The sequence below is a fragment of the Megalops cyprinoides genome, chromosome 1 (genome assembly GCF_013368585.1).
Source record: "Megalops cyprinoides isolate fMegCyp1 chromosome 1, fMegCyp1.pri, whole genome shotgun sequence".
Lineage (NCBI taxonomy): Eukaryota > Metazoa > Chordata > Actinopteri > Elopiformes > Megalopidae > Megalops > Megalops cyprinoides.
This window is the reverse complement of record NC_050583.1, coordinates 67,945,470-67,972,210: the sequence shown is the minus strand read 5'-3', so window position 1 is coordinate 67,972,210 and position 26,741 is coordinate 67,945,470. Positions and strand designations below refer to the sequence as shown.

Sequence of the window (26,741 nt, the reverse complement as noted above, 5' to 3'; positions counted from 1 at the left end):
AAATAATAAAAAAAAACCTGGCAATATTTATTTAGTAGTATGGACAAAACATCATAACACTTATTTCGATTGCTCCCCTTACTCTTTTGTCTTCATCATTCCTCTCTGCTTAAAAATAAGATGCATCTTACTTGGGATGTTAAAGTTACTCTAACTGTATGGCCACAGCATCAGTGTATGCATCATTGGTACTTCAACTTTCAACAGTGGACAAACATACCGATAGATAACTATGGAAGCGTTCTCAACCTGACTTCCTGTGAGGCGTCCTGCGACATTTGGCTGACGACGTATGCAGGCAGCAGTCCACGAGCTCCTTCTTACGCTGCAGGAGACGAGCAGCCCCCATGCAAGACAGACAACACCCCATCACTTTTTAACACCTCCAGAGAAGCTGGTGCAGGGGGTTTTAGGAACATAACCCCGATGAAGGATTTCTGTATTTGATTTCCACAGATGATTTGTTTATTGCTACGATATGTACCTGGATCATTCAGCACGCAAATGTGTTCACAACAGAATAAAAATCATTTAACTGAGGATTACCAGATACCAGTTCCCAATGAAGTCTCCCAATGTAGAAGATGTAGTTCTTAAAATGTTAAATGGCCACAATGTATTTATTTCAAGGTGAAACTTTAAACTCACAATTACACACTCATACTCCTTTATTTAAGAATAGGTGTAAATGAGTATAATCCAAGCCTCCCTGTGTCTTCAGTAGTCACATTCCAGAGTGCCCTGTGTGTTTTATCTTTTAACACTGTGCACCAGTTTATTGTATGCTGACAGTTCTGGAATCAAGAAAGCAAAACAAGCCAAGCCTCTTGACAGTTTCACAAATTTAAAGATTCACCAAAAGCTATAGGCATAGCAGAGAAGAAATGAAAAATAAATTAATTAATAAATAAAGCCTTTTCCGGCTCCTGAGAGAGTGAGCCAGTTAACAATTAATGCATTTTATCCAGTTTCCACCATCTGCATCTCCAGCGCACAAAATAGGAAGGAAAATACTGTATGTACAAATCCAGGCCAGATAATCGCTCATCTGTTTGCAACCTGTGAGCATTCGAAGTGCATAAATACAAGACCCAAATCATTGTATCAGAAGGTTGATATGGTGGTCTACTCACTGTTGAAATATTCAAATACATTGCATCTATGCTCTGAAACAGCAATGTTGGATTTTGAAAGCAGCAAATGGTTTCAGCCATATTTTAAAATCACTAATTTTTAAATAATACTGTATAATTCACCTTTGTTGGTAGATGTGGCTATAGACTATTTCTCTTTAAACAAATTTACGTCTCTACAATGCGCACGTCTCCGAATTCTTTACACTAGGAGAGCTTTTTTTTATTTGTAAATTTGTATTTTACTGTATTCATTGTATTTTATTGTATATTTTGTATACTTTTTCTCCTGTGTCGCGTGCCTTATTTGTACTGTGTGTACATAAATGTTCCTCAGTGGGCTGCTGTTGCAGACCACCAACAATTTCGTTGCACCCCCACCGTGCAATGACAATAAAGTCTATTCTGATTCTGATTCTCATTCTGAAAATACTACATACTTTAGCGCGAGATGTTGTTATGTAAATAATACGGTAAATTTGTGCGCGTTTGTTACCGTAATTACGTCACGTTCCTATCACGCCAGCTAGCACCCCAAAGAACAGGAATAACACAGGCGGCGGCCATGAAGCACCGTCATCAAGACCAGACAAAATAAGAGGTGAAGTGTTTAAAAATCCATCATTTGTCAGTGATATTTTATTTCGGCAATTGTCTATTGTTTGCTATTCGTCCATTGTTTTACTACACACTTCCGTCGAAATGATCGGTCTCAATGCATGGATTGATCTTTAGACACTGGTGACCTGATTCTTCACGTTATGATAGTCAACTAACTTAGCTAGTCAGCTAGAATGTTGAACGCAGCACAGTGTTGCCAGGTGAACTGAATTGAGCCTTAATTTCAGAGCAAATTCGGAAGGACCCACATCTGAATATCCGCACAAAGACATTGTTTATCACTGTAAGGCGGTCGAAGGTTACTGCAACGTCTCAAACGTTATCTCACCATTTCGTTTTACTGTTCTCACCTACAGCGTGGGAAAGAGCTATCGCTAAACCCCAACATCCCTTTTCTCACGATCTTCACAGTGTTTCATTTGAAAATTTATTACAAAGCGTCGATAAGACCCACTTCCCTGTTCAGTTAGCAACTCGGGTTATTATTATTATTTTTTTAAATGTAGTTGTAGGCTGCGCTGTTCGTCCGTAATGTACGCATTTGAGCGTTGACGCTACGTCCATCCGTTTTTCTACCTTATGCACTCACGCTCAAAAACATGAAACCACGTTTACCATAAAACTTTTTCCTAAACAGGGGGTTTGGCGTCGTATTTCTGTTTCTGTGGCTGGTTTCGTCAACGAAACGCAAACTAGAAAACAACAAGTAAAACATTACATTGCAAAGACAGTGCGTACAATGAGTACAACCCGGAAGTACCGACCGGTCGGTTCAGGCTATAAAGTTTAGCAAGTAAGGTAGTGATGGTGGTTTATATTTTTTATTTAATTGTGCTATTGTGAACCTTTTTGTACAGCACATCTTGATGAACTTGTGGTTACAAGTATGTGATATTAAAGTCCTAATGAATCTGGTCGTTTAACCTAAAGCTAACGCTGGTGATAGGATTTGGGATCACACTGTCACTGAGCATCACTAACACACACACACATATATATGTATGTATAATTAAAAAAATAATAATAATAACTTCACCACGACAGTAGACTTGGCAGATATCAACAAGAACGAACGAATTTCTTCGTTCTTCGTGTATGTGGAATGGACAAATTAGTTCAGGAATGTGTCTGGTGGTAGCTCATTGTAGCTCACCAGATGTCAAACAGGCCACCCGTCATCGTTTGAATTGGTATTGATTAATATAGTTTTTGAAAAATCCGATTGAATTATACATAACTAACTAACTATCACCTGCGTGACTACTGTGTGAGTAAAGGTGTTGTTGTGTTCTAACTCAGTATTTACCAGTCCTGGTGACTTGCTGTGTATGGTGGTTTTCATTCCAGCAGAGCTCTGTTAATTACTATATATGGATCAAGCTGAAGACTGATCTCAATTTGACTTAACTCAAATATCAGCTCTCCTTTACAGATATTGATTGTTGTAAATACGCTTGCGCTAACACAAGTATATGTGTGATATTTCTGTTGATTTTAGTCCTGTAAATGCAAGTATTCAAAAGTATTCACCTTAATTGATTGAGTAATTAGTTAAGGGTGCCTGGAAAAAGTAGTTGATTATATTTAATTGAGGCAGCTGTACAAAATTTATTCAAGGGGTCACAAAAGATATTGATTGAATGACTTTCCTTCTTTCCTGACTTTCCGTATTAGCGAAAGTACATCTTTATCACCATATTTAGTTAACAAAGAATTTATATAAGACTGTGTTCTACAGTTAGCTAACAGCACAATTAAACATAAAGTGAGAGCTCTGTAGGAATGAAAACCAGCATACACAGAAATACTTGCAGTTTTCTTATTTTCCAGTTTATAATTCTGAAACGAATGGAATATACGCAGTTAAAAGCGAATTTGTGAAATTGATTATGTTCACACATTTTTTTCTCTTATTTAATTCAGCAACTGGCATTCAGGCAATTAACAAAACGGGACAACATTTTCCGGAAGCACATTTACAATTAAGTAATACAGCTGACTAGGTAATGTCGCCAGTATTGGTTGGATGAACCTTACATTTCTGTGGCCACAGCCTGTCCATATTTTTAAGACAAAGTGTATTCCAGGAAATTCCCATTATGGAACGGGTTGTGGGGAACTGAATGTAGTATAGAGTATTTATACTGTACATATACCTATACATAAAGTACAGTAGAAATATTAGTCTGTTAAATCAGATTAGTGCACAAAGTTGAAGTTGTCATCTGTACTAGCACAGCAAATCTGACTTAAAGGGTCAGTTTGTGTTTGAGATTGAATGAAAGACCACTTAAAACACAACTTAGTCATCAACACATTCAGACAATGGGATAGTCTTTAGACCTTTGCGGATAGAAGTTTTTAGTGCTTATATATTCTGTACAAGCTGATTTGGGGTTTATGGCATTTTAGCATAATGGGTAATACAACAAACTGGCAGTAATTAAAAACCTAAGTAGTCAATTTTTCCATGGGATTAATAGGAATTTATTGGAATCAATGTGAATTTGGGTGAGTTTATGGGAAAGAATAGGTTTCTTGCACCCTGATTGTGTTTTCCTTCTGAGCCTTTTATTCTCTTTGTTATCAATTGAAATATACTTTTCAGGGCAAATACAAACAGGCTTTAAAAGCATCTTAGGTTAGTAAAATTAGTAAAATTAAACTTTTGTAATATTGCTTGAACATTTTTTAACCATCTCTCACTTATTTTATATCCTCTTTCCTCGTTTACCTTTGTTTTGAGGCAAAATCTTATGTAAATTGTACACCCTTGGGGTTTCTTACACATGATGAAACAAATAAAAGGTTATCACCCTGCAATTTCTCACAGTTGGCTAATTAAATTGAACTGCAACAGAAATTGATTTATTATTACAAATAATACAGTAAATCTTAAGTATGCTTTTACATTTACATAGATATAATAATACTGGGGGTGTGAGGTTTGTTGATGGTAGGTACAATTTCCACATGATGCATTTTGAGAGTATATTTATATGAAGCAATAAATCAAATGGATATATAGGACAGGTTATAGTGGATTACCTTCTTTACCCTAATAAATAAATATTTGTATTGTTTTCTGTGGTAGGTTCTGTGAGGAGAAGATGGAAGAAAATATCACATATCCAAAAATGGACATCTCACCTGTAGTTCCTATTCACTCTGACAGCAGGTAATACTTTAGTAGGTTTGAACGTCACGGCGGGGGCTTTTCTAGCCTGGTCAGGCTAACAAGAATGCAACAAATCAGTTCCTTATATCAGATGGATCACCAGGACCTGCTCCTTTCACAACTAATGTATTGACAAAGATTAACAAACGCACCACTTTAAAAGCTCTTTGGCTGTAAGAACCAAAGTTCCTTGTGCAAATCTGAATTTGTTTATTGCAGACAAATTATACATTAAAGCTGCCAACATTACTGTGTTCACAAATGCCTCGATGGAAAGTTTTTGTGAGACGTCATTTGCAGTGGTCCAGCCCCATATTTCAGGGATTGGCCCTTTGTCTCCTGACGTTTGCCATTGTACTACCACTATTCTGTCATCGGTTGCTTTATTCTTACTACTTCATAAAACCCTTTTATCTGGACTCCATGAGTGATGAAGTTTTGGAAGAGAGTTACAGAAGAGGTCAAGAAGCCCTGCATTTCTGGAAAGACCCTATCTCGGATCAGCCTCCAGGCTTCACGAACATGGCCGGCCAGAGGAGGCCAGAGCTGCTGGTTACTGTGGTAACTGCACGGAGAACAGAGGGAAAAGACTATCACTATCTGCTTCAGGTGATGCAGCGACTGGTGTCCCTCCTGGCAACATGTGGAGGACAGGGCTGTGCGGAGTTGCTGGTGTGTGACGTTGAAAGTGGCCTCCAAGAAAATGAAGATGCTTCCCTACTGGAAAAAAGGTTCCGTGTAGTAAGAAGCTCGCGGGAAGAATCAGGGAGAGGAAAAGCTTACATTAATACTTTTGAGAAGGAGAAGAGGGACTACGTTTACTGCCTTAAGAAAGGTTGGGAGTTAGTGCAGCCTAAAAATGTTGTTGTCCTCGAGGATGATGCCTTACCCATGGTTGATTTCTTTCCTGTGATCAATAATTTGTTGTCTAGGAAGTTTTCCTCAAGGACCCTGTATGTGAAGTTATATCACCCTGAGAGACTGCAAAGATACTGGAACCCTGAGCCGTACCGCATTTTGGAGTGGGTGGGCTTGGGACTGCTTGGGGGTACCGCTCTGCTTTGGGCTCACTCATTCTGCACATCGTACTCCTCCTCTGCAGCCCACATGGTCTTTTTCACCCTCTACATAATGGCTGCCGCCGAGCTGATAGGAAGACACTACCTCTTAGAGGTACGACGGTTCTCCCCCCAGCTCTATGCCGTATCCCCAGCAACTGAGTGCTGCACTCCTGCCATGCTGTTCCCTGGGAATGCCTCCCTCAGGGTTGCTGAGTACCTGGATCAGGTGTTTTGTGTCAAGGGGAAGGCCAAGGACATGGCTCTCTACCAAATAGCAAGATCCATGCGAGGAGAGAGAGCACACAGCTTGGAGCCTAACTTGATCACTCATATTGGAGCCTTCTCTTCTGTTAGAGCTAATCCCTCCCACCCTCGCTTACTATGAGGGGCTAGAGATAGGTTCAGCAAAATATTGCCTAGCAGTGCTTTATGAAATAGTTAGTCTGTGAAGGCTAAAGCAGTCTATGTAGGGTAAGGACATTGCACATTATGACTACGGATATGAAAAATGTTATTGTGTACTTGTTACTTACCATTTTTGGTTCGGGTGCTGGGGAGTCATAGTGAGAGGGCCCTGTGAAAATGGCTTCCATTGCAATCATGAACAGTAAATGTGAAATATATGAAATGTACTGTTGTGCAATTTGTAAAAATTTAAAGTGCCTTTTTACAGAAATTATCAGCACATAATTGCATGGAATAGGTTTTGTCAAATACTTGCAAGTATGCTATATATATCAGCCATATATTGCTGCTATGTGCTATTTACTCTCCATAGATCAATCCAGTACATTAAATCAATGCCCCATCAATGGCATGGGGCCAAAAGAGAGTTTATGAATGTCAGAAGAACATGGTGGAAAATATTTCATAGAAATTGTAACACGAATGTCCTGAAAGGTAATTTATTTGGCTGTATGGATTTGTTTTCTTTTAATTTGCAAGAGGTGGAATGTTGTTACTATGAAAAAGTTACACATTTTTGTCTTATACTAATCAAGACCTAGGCTGCAAAGATCTGTGATTTTAAAATGGAGTTCAGTGATAATATGAAGGCTCATTCTTTTGATATACTGCATATGAACACAGAATTCCTCTTCTTGGCACATTTCATAGTAAGAACTGAATTGCCTTTATTTGCATATTTTCAATGGCATTTGTTCTTGTAATTTTTCTCTACATATTAAATGAATGGCACGGATAATTTAAAAACATTCCCAACTCATATCTAAAATTCACATACCAGTTTTCAAATCTTAGAGATCTTTAGTATAAAGTCTGAAATGTTGTTTCTAAATTTATACAGCATTCATACCTCTGGGTTGTATCTGTCTAAAATAATACCTATCTCAGTAAACTGTCTCCAATGTGTTTTTTCAACCAATGTGTATTTGACAGCAGTGAATATCTGATAAAGAGATGTTGAATGTGTGGATTTGAAAAAGATCTATGCTATACCAACTATACTACTACACATCTCCACTATTTCTCCAACTTTTAAAGCCAGCAGCCCAGTCCCCTATGAAACCCTCCTACGCACAGTGAAAGTTCACTCTTCACCACCTCCAATCTCCTACTTCTCTAACACACAATGACATAGAGGAAACTATTTTTAAAATGAAACCTGTTCCTACTCTGTGTCCACTCATTGCAAACATTGTGAATAATTCTGTGTAATGGCAATGTTCCATCAGCTCATAAAAGTGTTATTATCACCCCTTTCCTAAAACAACCCAGCCTTAAACCTGACGTTTTGGCCCTCGGCCAAAATGTCACTAACCTTCCCTTCTTCTCCAGAGTAATTGAAGAAGTTGTTGCTACACAACTTTAGCACCATCTACAATCCAACAGTCTTTATGAAATCTTTCAGTCAGATTTCAGATCTGCTTTTGCTCTGTTCTTCTGTTATAATATATCCAAAACTGCAGCCACAGTACTGATTATGACCTGTAAATATGAGCATATCATCTCTATTGTGGCAAGTGTCTGCTGGCTTCCTATTCAGCTAAGAATCCATTTCAGTATCCTCCTACTCTTAAATATAGATGGTGATGGCCCATCTACCTGAAAGATGCGTTCCAACTTCATGTCCCCTCCCATAATCTTATGTGTAGAATCACTCCCCTGTTTTTACCCGCATAACCAGGCTACACACAATGGGAGACCATGCCTGCTGGGTGTGAACATGGAGGAAAGAGTCGGGAGTGGGAATTACAGAGGGAAGACATTTATTCTCTGTTGATACAGGCTAACTGTGGGGTGTGCTGGTTGCAAAAAGTTGCTAAAAATTTTAGAAGCTAATGCAACTCTTTGGATGAGAGAAAACAGTGTTATTTTAACAGGCTGAGGAACACTGACCTGCTCTCTTACAACACATTGGGCTGATTCACTGAAATGTAACAATGTCAAATCATTTATCAGGATGCCCCTACTTCCTACCTCTCACCTGTCCACTAGCAACCACACACCCCTTGGAACTGGGAGAAGACACTCCATAATTTGTTCACTCCTGAACTCTTGACCAAAGCCTTTTTCAGTGTACTCACTACAGGGGGTTGAGGGACATTGGATGAAATAAAACTGCACGGAACTGGTGCATGCTAGAATGCTAGCTTAGAGCACTACAATATTATGAACACAGAAATCTGAGGAACTTAGACACCAAATGTAAAACACCATTTCTGTGATCAACCCTGTGAATTAACTCAAAAAGTTCACATCTATATGCACGCTTATTTTTTTTGGAACAGACATGGTGTATGCTACACTCAACAGAGCAGTATTAATGAATTACATATTGCTGAATGTAATAAATATTTTCCACTTACAAAATGACTACTTCACCTAACAAGTGAAAAGCTGTGTTTAGCTATGACAGCTATGACAACTGAAAATCATTGAATCATCACATGTAATACTTTCAATTGTCCAATGAAATGTATACATTGTGTACAAATGTAACACGTTCCTCAAATCTTCCATATTCAACCAGAGGACATGTTGGTAGATTTGTCATGAATATAAAAACAACCTTTATTTTTATAAGTGCTGGCCACTACCACCACATATTTTTTTTTTTTACAGCTGCTGCCAGAAGACTTGACTAGTGAAAATGCCTTGCTACTTATCACTTTGAGTGCAAGTTGCTGACTTAAAAACTGTTCGCTCGTCTGTTACCCTAGGATCCATTGTCATGTTTTGCTGTTTAGTAAGGAACTGAAAAAAATATTTAAATTCTAGAAATCAATCATGTACCAAGGCTGCTTATCTCTTTATATGCTATGAACCATTAACTTGTCCAGAAGCTTAAACACAGGTAATAATGAACATTCACATTAGTTCTGCACGGATGTTTATTTAGTGATTACCATTAACAGACACATATTTGGTACCCATATGGAGAATCTTGAAAATGTTGCAGTGGTATTTGTTGCAGATTACAGCTATCTCAAACATTATGGCATGTTAGTCCTCAGCTCTAAACAAGAGAATATGTTAAACAATAAGATTTTAACTTCAGTTGAACAAATATACCTTATAGGAAAGCAATGAACTTTTATCCTTTAATGCTTTACTAATCTGTTTAATGAAGACACTTGGCGAATTATAAGCACAGCAATGCCAGCTGATAGAAAATGTAATATTTCAGCAACGAGAATTCAAAATTCCGCGGCAAATCGTAGGGTACACTTTCCAGTTAAGTATGCCACTCATCATAAAATTTGTCCTGCCAGAAGAAAGCACGCGCCTCGCTTTCAGTTCTAACACTCAGCCAGGAGAATCCATAAAAGTTTCCGTCTGGTGTTCCTTGGCTATTTCCGCCAGGTTTCTGTCACATGATGGGTCAAAAATCATGGCTTCAGCAAAGAAACGCTGAACTAGTCTTTTTTGCCTGCGTTTTCCAGGACAATTCAAAATTACACTTCTTTAAATATGCATGATTAGTTTGCCTTTTTTGTCTATTAAAGGCATTTTTCAGTGCGTTTGTGGGAAAGAACAGACAGGACCTAACATCTTCTAACAAAAGTAAGTTGCTAGTTGAACAGACTTCTCAGAGTCGACTCCCAGCCCTTAGCGCTAACACGGGATTTCCTGTGCGCAGCTCTGCATCGCTGACTGAGAGAAATTGAAGAGAAAGTTAAATTCTCTGCACAGCGCAGTCAACTGTGAATGTAACAATGTCTCAGGCTGACAAGATAGAAAGCACTGATACGTTGCCACCCGGAGAACCAAGCACAAGTAACGGTGGAAATTCTTCAACAAAGCTGGAAGATGAGACTAAAAATGTAAGTGATGTCGCTCATGGTTAGGGTCATATTTTACGGTTTTGCTAAGTTATTTAATCTCGCCATCGACATTCCAAGCATGTTATTTAAAACAATGAGAAAACAGGCATTTAAACAAAGTACATTTGGTTTTGGCATAGGCGTCATTTACGCTGGGGACATATCCCCACCACTTTTTGTCGTGGCCCATTTCGTCCCCACCACTTTAAAAAGGTATGAACACGTCGAACCCGCTGTTGTCCCCAGCACTTTTCAAAACAAACTGACGCCCATGGGAATGGTGCTCTATTGCTATTTAGCGAGTGCATATGTAGCATACCGGTGAAGTACTGGCTGCATATTGTTATGATTTCGTGCAATTAAAGCTTCAGCAAGAACCAAATACTTTAATCTACTTCGATAGTGAAGTTTACTGATGGTGGTGTTTACTGATATTTTGCCATGTCTCAAATCTATCTCGCTTTGTTGAAAAAAAAAAAAAAATACAAGTGATCCGCATTACTTAAAGTATCATTTGGTGCACATGACATAACCTTAGAAGCTTTCCTCCCAGCAAAAAGTAAAGCAAAAAGTACAGTTTGGTATGCACTGTGTATTTCTTAAACTCACAAATGACTGTTTGCAACGCTTGAATGGTTGTTTCAGCTCTTTTTGACATCGTATGCATAAAATTTGGGGGGTTTTTTTTGGATGAAATGCCGATATCCCGCAAAACTGAAGCAAAAAGATAGTTTGATGTGCAATATATAGTACTTTATCTCCCACCAAAGTGACTGTCTGCCATGAGTATTACAACTTAAATAATATTCTGCAAGGCTCTGGAGAAAATACTGATTTTCTGTAACATTTTAGTCTCCCATTTCACAAAATCTTTTCGGTCATAGATCATTACGGCGTCCTGGTGCCTCTCAAGTAAAATGATGCACAACAACATACAGTGAACTATTTCTTATTAATGTTTTTCTAAAATAACTTGTACTACCTTATCTATTCATTAAAAGTAATGAAATTCCATACAACAGAATGCTTTAAAGATGGGATGAAGTCCTTTCTACACATTTTGTCATTTGAAAAAGTCTTCCCACGCGATAATAATTGTTTATAATGTACTAAGCAGCTCACCTGAGACCTCACATAACAAATTTTAGTAACTTTTGCCTGTCTGTATTGCGGCCTCTCTCCATGTTATGGGCCTGCTTTTTCAACATCCTGACCACCTCCCTCTGTGTCTGTGTCATGTGTCTCTGTGGTGTCAGGAACTTGAGCTGGCGGCAGTTTATGTGTCCGATGCCCAGTACAACAGGAACATCTTCTTTGACACATCGCCTCAGGGTGTCAGGTAAGGCCCTAGCATTACTGAATCTAAGGTGATGCCTGTGTGTGCAGCAGTATGATGAACAGTCAACATGGCACACAAAGAGCACTAGCCGTTGACAGCTCATGCACCCTCAGCTCACCTCTCTGAATGTCTTGTAAAAGCAGCAAGCAAGTGGGGCTCATGAGTATCTTAGTGGATGAGGCACATACCTTGAGCACAAGCTGAGGTCTATGCCCTGGGTAAAATCCCAACCATGCCTAGCTGAGGATGATCGGTACCCCATGGCAGCAGAACAAATTGGCTTTGTTCCAACGGGGATGGTGCGGATAGGTTTGTCAGGGTCCCCTCATCTGACTGCTCTCGGGCACCCTGTAATTTGTTTGGTACCTGTAAGTTGCTCAGATGGTATCAGTGTAGAAACGCCTATCCTCCAATGAGCACCCACTCCACTGTAGTGTGCTGTGCGACTTGAAGTGTCAAAGAAAAAGGTAAAAAGTGTTGAAAATTAACGCCAGTAGGAGGGTGCAGTTGAAAGCACAAAACAGTCTGTTATATTTTCATACCAAATTTGGTAGTGCTTGTTATGCTCAACCAAACACTTGGTCTTCTCAGAACCACTGTGGGTGCCTGTTAAACAGCAGTTTTGCAAGCTCACACTATGGTTTGGTAGGCTATGCTAATGAATTTAGCACTGCAAGCGATTGCTGTCCGTACAAAACATAAGCCTCCCAAAAGTTAAGCATGTCTCCTGCACACTGTATCCTATTGTAGACAACATAAACCTACAAAAACACTTAGTAGATACAGATGTTTGTGGTTTCATCTCCTGGGCACTCAGAAGCTCACAGATACTGTATCATAGTGGGAACCACAAGTGTTCACTGCTATGGACATATTTTGCACATTACTCCTATTGTCAGCATGCTTCAGGAAGTAGGAAGCAGGAAGTGAGATGAATCTCTGAAAAAAGGCAGAATCCTGTACATCACAAGTTTAGTCAAGCTACAATCCATGCTGACACAAGGGACAGAATTGAATCTACTGGTTTTTACTGTACTGTACTGTGTTTCTGCTGTACTCTGCTCTGTGTCTATGACTTCTCTGACAAAGAGGTGCTTTTGCTCCCATCAGGTTGTACATGCTCTACAATCACTGGGGCATGAAGGTGCTGTTGTACACCTTCATTATTGTGAACCTGGCTCTAGCCTTGTTTGAAGATCCAGCACTCATCCCTCTGCCCATATGGGTAAGAATCTACATTAGACTCATTTCTCTAGGTGACCCAGTTGAGCAAGACCCGTTTATTAAAGATTGACATTTAATAAATGAAGATTATTTTTTGTGTGTAAAAGGCTGTGATCTCACTAAAATTAAACTTACAACTTAAGCAGTGATTTAAAGGTGCATGTATTATGTAATACCTCAAGCATTACAGCAAGTGAACATGGCATGTATGTATTTGCTGTATATAGGTACCAAGTAACTGGTGAGCAATCAGTAGTGGTAAGGGTTTTAAAGATGCCCTTCGACAAGTAACTGATGAAAACCGAGAACAGCTTGTGATTCAAACTCCCATCCAGGCAACTGCGCCAGTTAAGTTAAGGCGTGGGTCTCCAGTGGGCACCACTAACTTAAAGCAGTGGCACAGGTGTTTCTCAGTTGCTCACCAGTGTTTCTGTCCCAGGCGACATTGGTGGCGGAGTTAATATGCCTGACAGTCTTCACAGCTCGGCTCATTCATTATGCCAAAGTCATCCCACATCAGAAATTCTGGAAGGATCCCAAGAACATCTGCATTATTGTCATCATATTAGTAAGTCTGCTTTCCTGCCTTTTGGGTTCTTTCTCATCAGTGAGTTTAGCTGGTGACAGGAGAAACGTATGATGTGCCATGTTCAGTCAAATCGAAATGGGTTGGTCTTGCTGCTCTGTGGGTTGTGTGTGCGCTGCAGTCTCAGGAGCTGGTTTTCGAAAAGCATAAGGATAATGTTGAGATCAGCTCTCTCCCGCAATGAACCGAAGATGCCATTTACCCTTGCCTCAATTTGTTTGTAATCATTCATGTAAGGTAGCTGAGAAGGCAGTAGACTGGTAGAGACTGCAGAGATATTGTGCAAAGATGTTAGGTAGAGCTATGAAATAAGCAACTTTTGTATCATACAGTAACATGTGAACAGGATACTGGGCAACAATTACTATTGTGATGGTGAGCACAACGTGCTTGCTTCTCTGCACCCTGCTCTCTCATTGTTCAGTGTGGTCTGCTTGGTTTTGAAAGCCAGACCACCTAAAGTCTTTCATGCGCTCCTCTCCCCCTCAGCTGACTCTAGTGGACATGATAATATATGGGTCTATGAAGGCAGCAGGCTACTATGGCGTACGATGGTCAAGGGTCCTGCGACCTCTGTTCCTGGTCAATGTTACAGAAGGCCGCCAGGTAAAGTGGAAAAGCCTACACATTTTCTCAAACTACAACAGACTTTGCTATAAAAAGATATTTTCAGAGTTAGAGAATAATGGTAAGAAAATGATGTAGCTGTCTCTGATGAAGGCAAAAGGCCGAAGCATTGAGCTCAGTTTCTGTTTTGAATTACTGAATAAAGTAAAGACAAAGAGAATGTCTATTTGGAGTATGTTTTTTTTTTTTCTTTAAACTGTAGACCCTCTTGATATATATTTATGTAAGTCCAACTAAGTTGTATGTTGTATGTCCAACTAAGGATCGTTTACCTGCATGGAACTAGCAACTCTGGGATGTCCTCTGAAAAAAATCAGAAATAACCAGTTCATCTTACCGATAATCAATTATCATGTATTTCCAATTGTGAGGAGAAAGCCTGGATTAATTTGAAAATGAATGTGAAAATGAACGTGTTTTAAGTAGACATGCCAGGCACATGCTAAGTTGGTGGTCTGTAAAAGAATTACATTAATTCTTATTTGATGCTTATTTATTAATTTAGAAGTTAACCTCAGGGTATTTGCTAACATTGTATTTGGTATGGTATAGTCTGTTGTTTCTGGTGCATTGCACTTACATGTTCATGCACTTGCCACACCAACACTAAATTTGGCACTAACTTGTGGTGTGTGGTTTGTGCTACTTTTCATGCCAGTTTTTGAGATGCCTAGATAAGAGTGTCTACTAAATGACCTGTCGCCCACACAGACACACTGTAGTGAGATTCTTTAATGTGCTAGTGTATATCTGCTTCCATATAATTTGTATTTGATGAGCATTACTATTATGCTTTTTGTTTTCTGTCTGTAGCTTCGACGGGCATTCAGAAGTATCAGGAATGCTTTGCCCCAAATCCTCTACGTCTTCCTCCTGTTTATATTCACCGTGCTAATGTTTTCGCTCATGGCACTCAAGCTATTTGGAAAAAGGCAAGTGTAGCCTGCAATGCCGTCACGTACATGCATTAATGTGTTGGCTGAATCTTATCATGTAGAGTCATGTAGAGTGTTCCATATCAGAATGTTTCTGAGACATTTAACTTCAGAGATACCCATCTGAACTTGAATGTATATATATATATGTATATATATATAACCCAAGTGTCACCTCACTATACAGTACCATAGTTAAATATAGTAACTCTGAATTCTGCTATCCACAGTACCTTTTCTGACTCACTTCTCCTGTCAAACTGTGGGATCATGAATGTTAGGGCTACATCTGAGTTTAGAACAACAGTATAGTCTGGGTGTGCTATATTTTGATAACATGTACAATTTACATGTATATGATAAACTGTTGTTGAATTAATTTACTTCTCTTCTCTCTGCCCAAGGGGTCTTGTAACCAATGAAGGAAGGCAGTATTTCACAGACTACCTGGAGATTGTCTTTGAGCTTTATGTATTAGTGACCACTGCTAATAGCCCAGATGTCATGTAAGATAATGATTTTTTGTTTTGAAATATCAATTCTCAATACTTTGTTTTACTTAATAGGTGCTTTTTGGTAAAGGGTGGGATGTTTTATATATTTGAATGATTAAAAATGTAAGAATACTTTTGGATGATATGAAATAAGCATTGTGTTGGTGCTTAGCACATCTGAATTGATTTCTTTTGTATTTTTGGTATTTAAAATGTCTAATGTAAATTTATTTGTTGTCTTTTGTTAAGGATGCCAGCCTACAATGCCAGCTTTGTCTTTGCTGTTTTCTTCATCGTATATATTCTTATAAACACATACATATTCATGTCTGTGTTCCTTGCTGTGGTCTACAACAACTACAAGAAATACCTTAAGGTAAAGTGGTGAAAGTTTCCTTTGTACACCTGTTATGTTGGCAGTGATGTTTAGCCATTTGCTGTTCCAGTCCTGGTCTGTCAATTACATCCTTTAATCACACCCCAAAATGTATATATTTTGAAATCAATTTTCAAAATCAAACCATTAACAAAATCTCTCTGAAAATAACAGCCAATCACTGTAGATAGTGTAGACACTACTGAAGTATCTGAAGGGTTACATGTAATGGTGGACAAAAGGAAAGCAGCTTGGTGGGGTTTTATAAGGTAAGACAACTAAACACTTAGTATTTTACGCTATAAGCAGTATTCTTAACTCTAGATCTGTGTTTGGCCATATCTGCAGAGAACAGTTGACATGTGGTCAGGTGTCTGTAACTGTGGCTGTGATCTCCAGGAAGAAGTGAGGCAGCTGGTGAGAGCCAAGCGGTACAAGATGGTGCGGGCATTCCGGGTGCTGCAGGAGACTTGGGGAGGGGAACCTGGGATCACACAAGCCCGCTGGAACCAACTGGTGCGCATGGTGCAACCCGGCCTCAGTAACTCCCACCGGGAGCTCCTATGGTGTGTCTCCGATGTGGACAAAAAAGGGTACATAGGTCAGTGTGCTGCCTCAGATGGAGGCGGGTTGATGCGTCCTGTGCTAGGTGACCATGCAGTCTTGTAACCTTGAACACAGACTCCAGTTATTCCATTATAGCCAGTCAGCAGAACCATTCCATATGAATTCAATCAAGGGTAGCTTAGACTGGTCAACAGTCACACTTCGCTTTGTTTCTTTTCAAGGGATTTTATGCTTTTGGCTTACTCTTCAAAAAACAAATTCCAGCTCATTTTTTGATGCTAAAAATATTTTTAACAGGTCTATGTCAGGTGTGGTATAAAGGGCAAAGTTGTTTTTGTGGACTTTAAACACTTTTAGGTGACTGTCTGTAGAGATGTTTTGGCTTGCCGTACACAGGGAAAATGGCATTCATCCAGCTGGCTGACCTCCTCAACATCCAGGTTATCACAGTAAAGTCACGGACCCACCCACTGCAGAACTGGCTGCCTGGGCTATACAACTCTGCAGCCAGCAGGTTCATTTGCCGTATGGTCCTGCACAAGTAAGCTATAAACAACGTTTACTGCAGTTATCTTGTTTCCAGGTTGTGTGTTAGTTGAGGTAATTGAGGTTTATTGAAGTTCCAAATGTTGTGTTGTGTGTGTGGTGCTCTAAATATAGCACTAGGATGATGTTCAGTCCAGGGAGGAATGTGTTGATTCAGTGAGGTGTGCTCTGTGTTGCAGGGCCTTTGTTTATGCTTACGATATCATTATTGTGGTGAATGCGGTTTTCATTGGGCTCGATGAGGAGAACTCGCTGATCTCCAACGTGGAGTGGGTCTTCCTGGGACTGTACATGCTGGAGATCCTGTTGAAGCTGTACACCTTTGAGCCACGGGCCTTTTTCGCCAAGCACCAGTTCTGGAACTGGTGAGTCACGTGAGGGCCAGTGAAAGCTTATATTCTAACTTTTTGTGCCCGAGGAGTTGTTTTCAGCAGAGTAATGCATGCTCCTAATATCTATGGGGAGTCGTGCTGAGTGAATCTGCTGCTATCTAAGCAGAGAGCGTTGTCTGCTGATATTTGTCCAGTGCAGTTTAGGCACTCTCAAGTTGGAAGCTCAGTGGTTCACAGTTCCAAAGCACTTCATGTACCACAGTGGGTGAATCTTCACAATGAAACGTCACACATTTAAAGGCACTGTGGTATCTGTTTTTATGAGCAGTTGCGTTATCTGTTCTTCATCAAGATGCCATTGTCGGTAGTCTTGAGTTCGGTAATCCAGTGACCTTTTTCAGAAGGGATTTTTTTTTTCTCATTTCGGCAAATTTTATATAAGAACCAGGAGACAACACGCATCAAGGCACGGTGGTGTCTGACATATCTCTTGTTTACCTCCTCAGGTTTGACACCATCATCGTTGTTTCCGCTTTGATTGCTACCATAACCAATTCTGCGCTGAGGTCATGTAAGTAGAGACCGTGTCCCTGTTGCTCTGACCAACGGGAGGTGTAGTTAGAAGCATGACTTCATCCTTGTAAGAGAAGTGTATCTATGTTATCGTGTCAGTGTGTTCTCCCTCAGTCTTATGGGGGGATACAGCTTTATGTTGTCAGGGAACAACTTTGCATTCCCTCTGCATGTAGCTGTGCTGTGTCCTAGATAGTGGACTGTACCTCATAAAATCACATAAATCAATTCGCAACTTCGCAAACTGTTTGACAGTGCTGTAAATGGAACATGACAATATTGACAATATTCTACTTCCTTGCATATTATATGATGTCATAAATGACATGACATCACATACTTTTAGCAACCAGTGTATACAGTTGAATTCATACTGTGGTAAAGTACCTTGATAAAAGCTGCCAGAGATGTTCTAATATATACACAATGTTCACGACTCACAAGCCTCATTTTCAGAATACATTGTTTAAACTTACACAGCATGCTGCCATCTTGTGAAATGAAGAGCTATGTGGAGTTAACTGTCCAGGGAGTGAAAATGAAAGGAAATGCACAGAAACGGTACAGTGGCACATGCAAGTCTCCTCCATTGAGAGATGGATTGTTCGAACCTTAGGCAGATGCTGTTGTCTTGTTGTTGACTGAAGGTGTAATCAGATGGGGCTGTAGGTTACTGAGGCTGTCCTCTGACACAGGTCAGATGTGTCTTTGGCGCCTCCTGGTGGTGGTTTCTGCTCTTGCTAGTGATTGGGTTTGATTCTCCTCACAAAGGACTGTTTGCCTGTTATGTAAACATCATATCCGTCATTACTCTGCAAGCTGAAGATGTCAGGTAGTGGTGTGTGGGTCATTCTTAAAACCATGGGTTGGACAGGTTAGGGTTGAAAATAATTCACATGGGCACGTTAGTATTTTAATTTTTTTGTTTAGTATTTTGATTATGCGGGATGTGTTGTTTTTTTCCCTGGACAAGACAACATTCCTAAGAAAATCTCCCAGACACTAGGGCATTCCTTAAGGCAAGGACCTCAGATCGCAGTCTACATCCTGGCCAAAGCAGTGAAACCAGCATGTCGTCTTGTAGCAGTACTCAAGGACATTTTCTAGGCATATTATGCCTTCCTTAGCAATGCTGCTGGACTACCGTGGATTGATGGATAAATCACTCTGTGATTTGATCACTGAACAAACAGTTTAGTTGGCAGTCTGATCCTAATATAAGAATGTGTAGAAAAAAAGTAAATGTTCAGTAAATGTGATTTTCCTAACAGTGAGTTCTGGTGACTCTGTAAGCCTTTTTAATTGGTTTGATTGGGCTTGGGTCAAATTCTGCATGTTACGGGTCAGGCTCAGGTCAAAATATAAGCGGTGCATCACTGGTGTGGGAGCTTCATGGTGTCAGCTGGTGGTAAGTGTAATGTGGGGACTCCAGGGACAGCCTCTGTCATTTATGGCTGAATGCATGTGACCGTGCATGTATGTGCATGCATCACACTGTTTTTATCAAAACATTTCTCTGTTAGAAAGTTTACAAACATTTAGTGTAAGCCCTGTTTAGCAGAAACGGCTCAAATCAGCGACTGATTACTCATTTTACAGGACTTTTATTTCACTAAGTTCACTGTATAATAATCATATTACATCTCTCAAGATTGCATTTAATGGTTCTTGCTTTGGTCAGTGTATGGTAGAAAGTGAACTGAATGTGTTGTTTCAGCTGGTGGCTACTCCAGCCGTGAGATCCTGGACATCATCTTCATCCTGCGAGTCCTGAGGCTGATACGGATTGTAGACAGTATAGAAAGGTAACTAGAGTGAAGAGGCCTATTGGTAGAGACAACCTAACCATTTAATGTGGTGTATGTCCGCTCTCTCAGGGCATGGTCTTCTGTGTTTCTGTATCTAAGCATCAATGAAAAAGTGGGGCCCCTTAGCCACACATTGCAGCTTGTTACTAGAGTGTTTTTTACTGGATTTGTTCCATTGCACTAGTTGCTGGCATATAGTAAGGCTTGGTTTTTTAAAATTTGTTCAAAAAAAAAAACAAAAATGAAACATTATTTCTTCCCTTATCCAGATTCCGGACCATCCTTAACACTCTTATCAAAATTGGGCCAGCAATTCTCACATTTGGCCAGCTAATTATTGTAAGTATTTGTTTAACTACAATAACCGAGAACCCTGTATGCACACCCTTGGCATAAAATGTATTTTTTGGATACTGGCTGAAGTAGATGTATCGCAACAATATAGTATAATATAGTATTGTGTGAGAATATACACTGAGCACTTTATTAGGAACACCTGTAGACCTACTTATTCATGCAATTATCTAATCAGCCAATCATGTGGCAGCAGTGCAATGCATAAAATCATGCAGATACGGGTCAGGAGCCTCAATTAATGGTCACATCAACCATCAGAATGGGGAAAAAATGTGATCTCAGTGATTTTGACCATGGCATGATTGTTGGTGCCAGATGGGCTGGTTTGAGTATTTCTGTAACTGCTGATCTCCTGGGATTTTCATGCACAACAGTCTTTAGAGTTTACAAAGGAATGTTTCCAACATCTTGTGGAATCCATGCCACGAAGAATTGAGGCTGTTTTGAGAGCAAAGGGAGGCCCTACCCAATATTAGTATAGTGTGCCTAATAAAGTGCTCAGTGAGTGTATGTACACATTTAACAACCTCAATAAAAATGATTTTATGTGTGACATTACCAATAGGTAAAATAATATTGCATTAAAATTGCTTCCAAATGTACTTGGATACTTATTCCATAAAACAACAAATTATTCTGGGCATTCCAGTCTGTGTCAGTTGAAGTGTGGTGAATCATTCTCTGTTTATTGTCGGGCTCATTAAATATCCACCAACATTGGGTGCAGCCTCAGTGTGGATGGTTATGATTATATTTTACCCATACCCATTTGCCATGAACCAGAAACAAATTTGGATAGTGCTGCAATTTCAAATGTATACTTAGATCACCGTGTAAGAACCTGGCCTTTTGTAAACCGTCCAAAGTTTACACAGTTGACATCTTTGACAATTCCTGTTCAAATGAACTGGGTTCACTGTACAGTTACAACACTAGTTGATTGTGTTCCTTTTCCAGGATGACTAAATTATCATAGTGTGAAACTGAACTGTTTGCAGACTTAACTCTGATTTGGCGCCTCCTGATGGTGGTTGCTGCTCCTAATGCAAGCCATCTAATCGGCAGATATTTCTGTGAGTGTACTGACTGTAATTCCGACATTTGTAGGTGGTGTATTACATATTTGCCATGGTGGGAATGGAACTCTTCAAGGGTAAAGTGACATTTTATGCGACCAATTCCACAAACTCTGAGCATCGGGACTGTGGAAATCCCCTCCTGAAAGGCACTGACTTTGCCAAACTCAACTACTGCAAGAACAACTTCAATGACATTGTGTCCTCTTTCATCCTCCTTTTGGAGCTCACAGTGGTCAACCAGTGGCATGATATCCTTTCCCACAAGCACACTTCAAAGCCCCCAATAGCAATCATTGTTTCAAAAAGTACGGTCCATCTTCAGTGAATGTAAATTGCTCTTGTCATAAATCATTAGAGCTGCACACTTGTTGTCCTGTTGAAAATGCTATAGGTCAAATCTCTCTTATCTGACTACAATACTTTCTCAATTACTGTTTGTGCCTGTTGGCTTGTTGGGGACCATAATTTAGACTCCATGAAATCCATTTTGTCTTCGGACATCAGCGTCTAAATATGTTGACATATGTAAACATATTTAGATGCTGAAGGGGTGAGGGGATAAGGAGAGGGGCGATCTCTGGAAAAAAAACACTGGTCAGAAATGTTACTGTTTTTCTTTAACTTCATTTCACTCCTGTCCAGCGGTTTTGCCACAGTCACCCATGTATCAGCGCGGATCTTCTTTGTTCTGTTTCATATTGTAGTGGTCATCGTCATCATAAAGTAAGAATTTATTTTTCTCACTCAGTGGAAATGTTTCATAGGTGTTCCCTTTCTTGTGACCAAATGGTATTCAACTAGAAGTCAAATAGGTGTAAGAGTAATATAATCAAGCTGTCACTAACCTCATCTGATGTAAGTATATGAACTTTATGAAGTGAGTTCTGCTGCTACTCATTTTTGCAGTTAGCTACTCTGGTGATTTTGAAATGATTGTTTTGTATTCTTCTCTTAAATTTGGAATTTTAAAACATAAAGATAGCCATTAGCTTTGTGGTTGACTGAGGTACCCCTCTAAGCCTTAGCAGGGAAAAGTGACTGAGAGGTGTTGTGTCTGTTCTTTATACAGCATTTTTGTAGCGTTTGTGCTGGAAGCGTTCTTCGTGGAGTATACAGTTGCCAAGAGTGATTTACAGTCATCACTGGAGAAGAAAATTGAGGAACTGGAACTGGGTGTTGATCAGTAAGAATCACAGGGATCCAAGCCAGCCAATTAAGCCATCTCTGCCTCTTGGAAGTGCTGTAGATTGCAACTTATGATGCTTTTCACCCTGTGGTTGCCAGTGTGTTTTACTATGTTTATAAAACATACAGTCATGGGGTAAATGCCAGTATAACATGTCATAAGCCTGGACGCATGTTTCCCCCTATAACTAAACATGAATTCTTTAACTAAATCTGACGATGAAGAGTGTAGCAGATAAAGTGTAGTGTTCATTTTATTTGTTTTGTTGACAGAGACAGGCTGGAGAACAGCTTGATAGACGGCATGGAGACGCAGGACAATGACTTGGGCCCATCAGAAACCACTAAGGGAAAACCCTCACTTATGTTTAGAATTGCCTCAAGAAGTAAGTGCTATGGGCAACTGCTTTAACGTGCTCCAGTATGCCTTGGCTGCAGTTTTGTGTCTTGCTAAACAGTTACTGATTATCTGTGTGTGCTGCTGCTGTGGAGTGGACTTGTGACTTGTGAGTTTTTTTCAGGTAATTTCAGGTCTTTTCCTGATGCCATTTTGGGATGAGTGAAGTAGATAATATTTAATAGGATAGACCATACTTAAATTTGACTGTTTCAAAAACACGCTCAGTAAACGTGTCTGCAACACACACACAAAATTTAATCTTTGCAGCAGAGTGGCCATTGTTAATGTAGAACCTTTAATCTCAGCATATTCATATTGGAGTGCAATGGCATTAAAAATGATCTAGCCTTCACGTTTCTTCAGTTTCTTCACTTAATATGCACCATTGTAATTTAAAGAGCAGATGAAAGACATGCAATTAATTGCACAGGTTGGGGGTTTGATTATACAAAAGAACATGTATATAATGTTGGCATCTATGACCTGTACATTGTTGACTCTCATGATAAGCATGTGCTTGCTGCTTTCCCCCCTTAGGATACAAAACTGTGGATGGATTGCTACAGAAGATATTTGAGGCAGATCTAAGCCCAGAGGACAATGCAGATGATGAGGATCCAGACAGCCCATTGAATCCAGACCGCAATATCCCAAATCCAGTATATGACTTAATGTAACTGCCATGAAAGGGAATGCACAGTTGCTTTAATTGATCTTCATACATATAAGCAATGTAAACAGATCATTTTCAGGAACTGTGCAGTTTATATTAAGTGACCAGAAGATGAACTTCTTCATGGTGGTATTTAGCATGTATACATTCTTAATAGTGATTTGTATCTTGCTTTTGCATATATACCTCTGTGAAAACGATTTCCTCAGTTTTTTCCCCAGAAAGGAGTTCTGAAGTACCTCTTGCCTTTTGTGATAAGTTATTAAGTGGCAGGTAAAGTATAGCAAAATAATTGTGTTTAAGAGTTGAATGTCCTTAAGCCTTTCCATGTGGCTGTAGCAAAACATAAAGGGAAGTCTGCTTGTCTTACAAAGAAAAATAGCACCATGTTACAGATGATGTAAATAGGCTTTGGAAATGCTGCTAAATAAACAAGTAGCAAGCATGAATTCATATTTAGATGCAGACATACGGTGACACTGCTTTGCATCATGGAGCTTGATGTTCTTACTCTCACCCTGAGGCACAGATAAGATTTACAGAGGGTCGAGTATGACGAGCAAGTCGTCAAGTGTTGACTCTTGTTCTTTCAGTGCTCTTCTTTGAATTATGAGGAGTTTATAGGATTTCCAACAGTTTTAACAACCTCAATCAAATCTATTATTGCCTCAAATCCTTTATAGGAATAACATCCATTATGGATAAATCTTTGAAATTTCATTGTTTCATAAATTTTCAACCTGCCTGTTTTTGCATTACAGTGCAGCAAATGTATAGAATGTTTTTGGTCCTGTTTTATGAAAAAAATAATAGGGGTTTTGCAAGGGGGAAAAAAAACTATTTTCTTTCTGTCCTGACATTGAGAATCCTTATTCCTGGTGGACAATCCCCACAAAATATCATCTGCACAAATAAAGGGATCCTTATATGTAACCAGTATGTCCAATGTGATTGTGAGTAAAAGTATATATTAGAAGTATATAGTAGAAGTATATAAAGAAAAAATGTTCCATTTGCTTGAGCTATTTTCTAGCTATCAAATGCATCAAGTAAATGTCATTTCAAAATTTATTTCAATTTTTAAATTTGGCATAGAAGTATCTTTATGTCTTTAATTAAATTTGATGGACTTTGTGTAATGACGTTTGATGAACATTAAAACGAACAACTTTTATTGCAGTGCGTAATTTCTAAACGATTACTATGTCAGACGTATTTAATTAATTTTTACTTGTTGGTCCATGAGTATTAGTGATGAGAACATTTAAAGTGACCATTTACTGACGTTGCTATGCAACTGAAAACATCCATAATCAGTCAGCGAGCTTCTTTTTCGGGGAGCGCAAGCTTCGCGGTGAATTCTGGGAGTATCCGTGTGATGCTGATTCAGGAGGAGAGGCAGAGAAAGGGGAGGGTGGAAAATGGTGCAAGAGCAAACCAGAACAAAACCGCAATGACCCTGGAAACGAAATAATGCGCCTCTTCAGAGTCACTAAATCTTTCGTTTTATTGCGACGGCAGAAGAACAGGTCAGGACGACAGCACTTCCTTGCTCATGTATTGTCACCTTATCACTGGTATGCATATCATTACTGTATTTTGTCATTCGCTGCTCTGTGAATTGGCACCTTTGTCTGTTGTAAGTTGAAGTAGCTAGGCGGCTAACATACTAACAAACGCCCACATGGGTGTTTCAAAGCTATACATCGTCATAAGCAGAAAACCAAGTTAAATTAAAACAAGTGACGCCCTCAGTTGTACACCAAAAACAAATTAATAAATGGTACTCTTAAACGATAAAGGAAGCATACAGATAAATGACTTAAAACATTCAGGCCGTTTACGACTCGCTCTGTCCTCCTTTTGTGGGAGTTGTAGTTTTTTTTGTAAAAGGCAAAAATTGCAGGCCTTCTGTTACGTGCAGAACAACATATCCCATTGTGCTCCAACACGCCCTCACGAAGCGATGGAATTTTATATAATGCCGACTGAGCTTTACTTCAGAGAGTCAATTCTGCGCGGTCTTTAATAGCTCCTGTGATGAGCGATACGTACTAATAACATTGATATCGGCGAATCTGACTGGGCTCCGCGCTGAATTGATTCCTGTGGGCTGACGCCATGTCTGAAAATTGGTCCAATGGACTGTTCTCTCGGACGATTTTGGGAGGCGGAGGGAAAAAAAAGAAGAAGACGTTTATTGGACTCGGATTTATGAAAGGTGGGACCAGTTGTGCTCGGGTGGATGATGTTTCTTTGGAAAACGACGTGCACGTGCGCCGCCTATCGCGAGAGTGCAGTTAGCTGGGTGTCTATCCGGCAAGACCTGGAGCTGCAGTGCGGAAAAAAATGCTACTGTTGGAGGAGAGCGAAATGCAGGTTGGAGGAGGATTACCGTAGTGCAAAATCTATCCAAATGCGTTTTTTTTCCTTTCATACGTACCTAGTGCTTAATATAGCTGGAGTATGCCTTTAACCATGTCGCGAAGAATACATAGCAGAACAAGCAATACTTCAGCTGATGTGCTAATACATTGATTTGTGGTAGTTTTCTCCTTAAAATAGGCTTTTTTTTCAGGCTAGCAAGCTACCTCGATTTTCTTTTTTAATATATCGCCGTGTAACGGCAGCCTTACAGTTGTAATTCAAATTATACCTGTTCCCACTTGGCTGAACAATGTATTACAATTAGGCATCATCCGGAGATGATACCTATCCTTTTGATAACGGAAAAGAAATACTGTACTGTTTGATTTTATTAGCTAATGTGAATCCATATAGATCTGTATGTATACGCATGTTATGGGAATGCAAATCAAACAAACAAATATAGAAAATGGTTTCATCCGCAGGGCGATTTAACAGTAAATGTATCCTTGCCATCCTTTGCGCAGGATCACGAGGAACGTTTGCGGTAGCTTCATTGAACATTGTGACGATAAATGCATCAGTTGAATCAGCATTACTGTTGGTTGACGACTCGGCAACGGTAAAGTCAATACAATGAGTTCGATTCTACACGGAAAATTGTTGGAACCAAGTGGCTAAAGGATATTCGTTTTCGTTCGAATTGTGCCGGAGGCAAAGGAGTCTTCTGTGTTTGGAAAGTGCACTGACGTTTTGCGGCCCGGCAAAGTCCCAAATGAAGGTTACCAAACGAAGACGGAAAGGAATGCCCACCTATCTTAGTCTCTGTGCCAGGTAAACGAAACAATTCGGAAATGGTCAAAGCAAATGCCAATTTATAAATAGGTAAAGTGTCACTTAGGTTGACTTTTGGTATGCATGCTTATTTGTAGCCTAATTGTAGGCTTTATGATTTGGGGAGCAATTTATTTAAATCTGTTAATTTATGGTGTAA

At 39.6% G+C, this 26,741-nt stretch overlaps 3 protein-coding genes across 8 annotated transcripts in view; all 3 read left to right on the top strand.

Annotated features, from left to right (window-relative positions):
* Positions 1-1,660: 1,660 nt before the first annotated feature.
* pgap4 (post-GPI attachment to proteins GalNAc transferase 4) lies at positions 1,661-7,226 on the top strand. Its single transcript, XM_036535083.1, has 2 exons — positions 1,661-1,734; positions 4,849-7,226. Exon 2 carries the CDS (start codon positions 5,194-5,196, stop codon positions 6,376-6,378), a length of 1,185 nt encoding a protein of 394 aa, XP_036390976.1. The 5' UTR covers positions 1,661-1,734; positions 4,849-5,193; the 3' UTR covers positions 6,379-7,226.
* A 2,630-nt stretch (positions 7,227-9,856) lies between these two features.
* tpcn3 (two pore segment channel 3) lies at positions 9,857-23,812 on the top strand. The gene is made up of 19 exons (XM_036533218.1): positions 9,857-10,279; positions 11,536-11,618; positions 12,729-12,843; positions 13,282-13,410; positions 13,918-14,034; positions 14,869-14,987; positions 15,395-15,496; positions 15,734-15,860; positions 16,260-16,461; positions 16,824-16,968; positions 17,153-17,338; positions 17,812-17,876; positions 19,596-19,683; positions 19,956-20,025; positions 21,151-21,370; positions 21,755-21,845; positions 22,192-22,305; positions 22,581-22,693; positions 23,245-23,812. Exons 1-19 carry the CDS (start codon positions 10,172-10,174, stop codon positions 23,382-23,384), a joined length of 2,334 nt encoding a protein of 777 aa, XP_036389111.1. The 5' UTR covers positions 9,857-10,171; the 3' UTR covers positions 23,385-23,812.
* A 981-nt stretch (positions 23,813-24,793) lies between these two features.
* The window catches only part of ttbk1a (tau tubulin kinase 1a), a 49,590-nt gene continuing 47,642 nt past the window's right edge, over positions 24,794-26,741 (top strand). For 2 of the 6 annotated variants that reach the window (XM_036527226.1, XM_036527192.1), the window contains exons 1-2: positions 25,685-25,759; positions 26,275-26,581. The gene's annotated coding sequence lies outside the window, so the exon portion shown is untranslated. Of the gene's footprint in view, positions 24,958-25,541; positions 25,602-25,684; positions 25,760-26,274; positions 26,582-26,741 lie in introns of those variants that run through there. The other 4 variants (XM_036527209.1, XM_036527200.1, XM_036527237.1 and 1 more) reach the window with 4 other exon arrangements.

Excerpts from the sequence above, each read along its gene's own strand:
- pgap4 (XM_036535083.1), top strand. The coding sequence starts at position 5,194 with ATGCCTCGATGGAAAGTTTTTGTGAGACGTCATTTGCAGTGGTCCAGC.
- tpcn3 (XM_036533218.1), top strand. The coding sequence starts at position 10,172 with ATGTCTCAGGCTGACAAGATAGAAAGCACTGATACGTTGCCACCCGGA. Across the intron at positions 15,497-15,733 it reads GCTAATAGCCCAGATGTCAT|GATGCCAGCCTACAATGCCA; the intron begins GTAAGATAATGA and ends TCTTTTGTTAAG. Across the intron at positions 21,846-22,191 it reads GTGGTCATCGTCATCATAAA|CATTTTTGTAGCGTTTGTGC; the intron begins GTAAGAATTTAT and ends TTCTTTATACAG.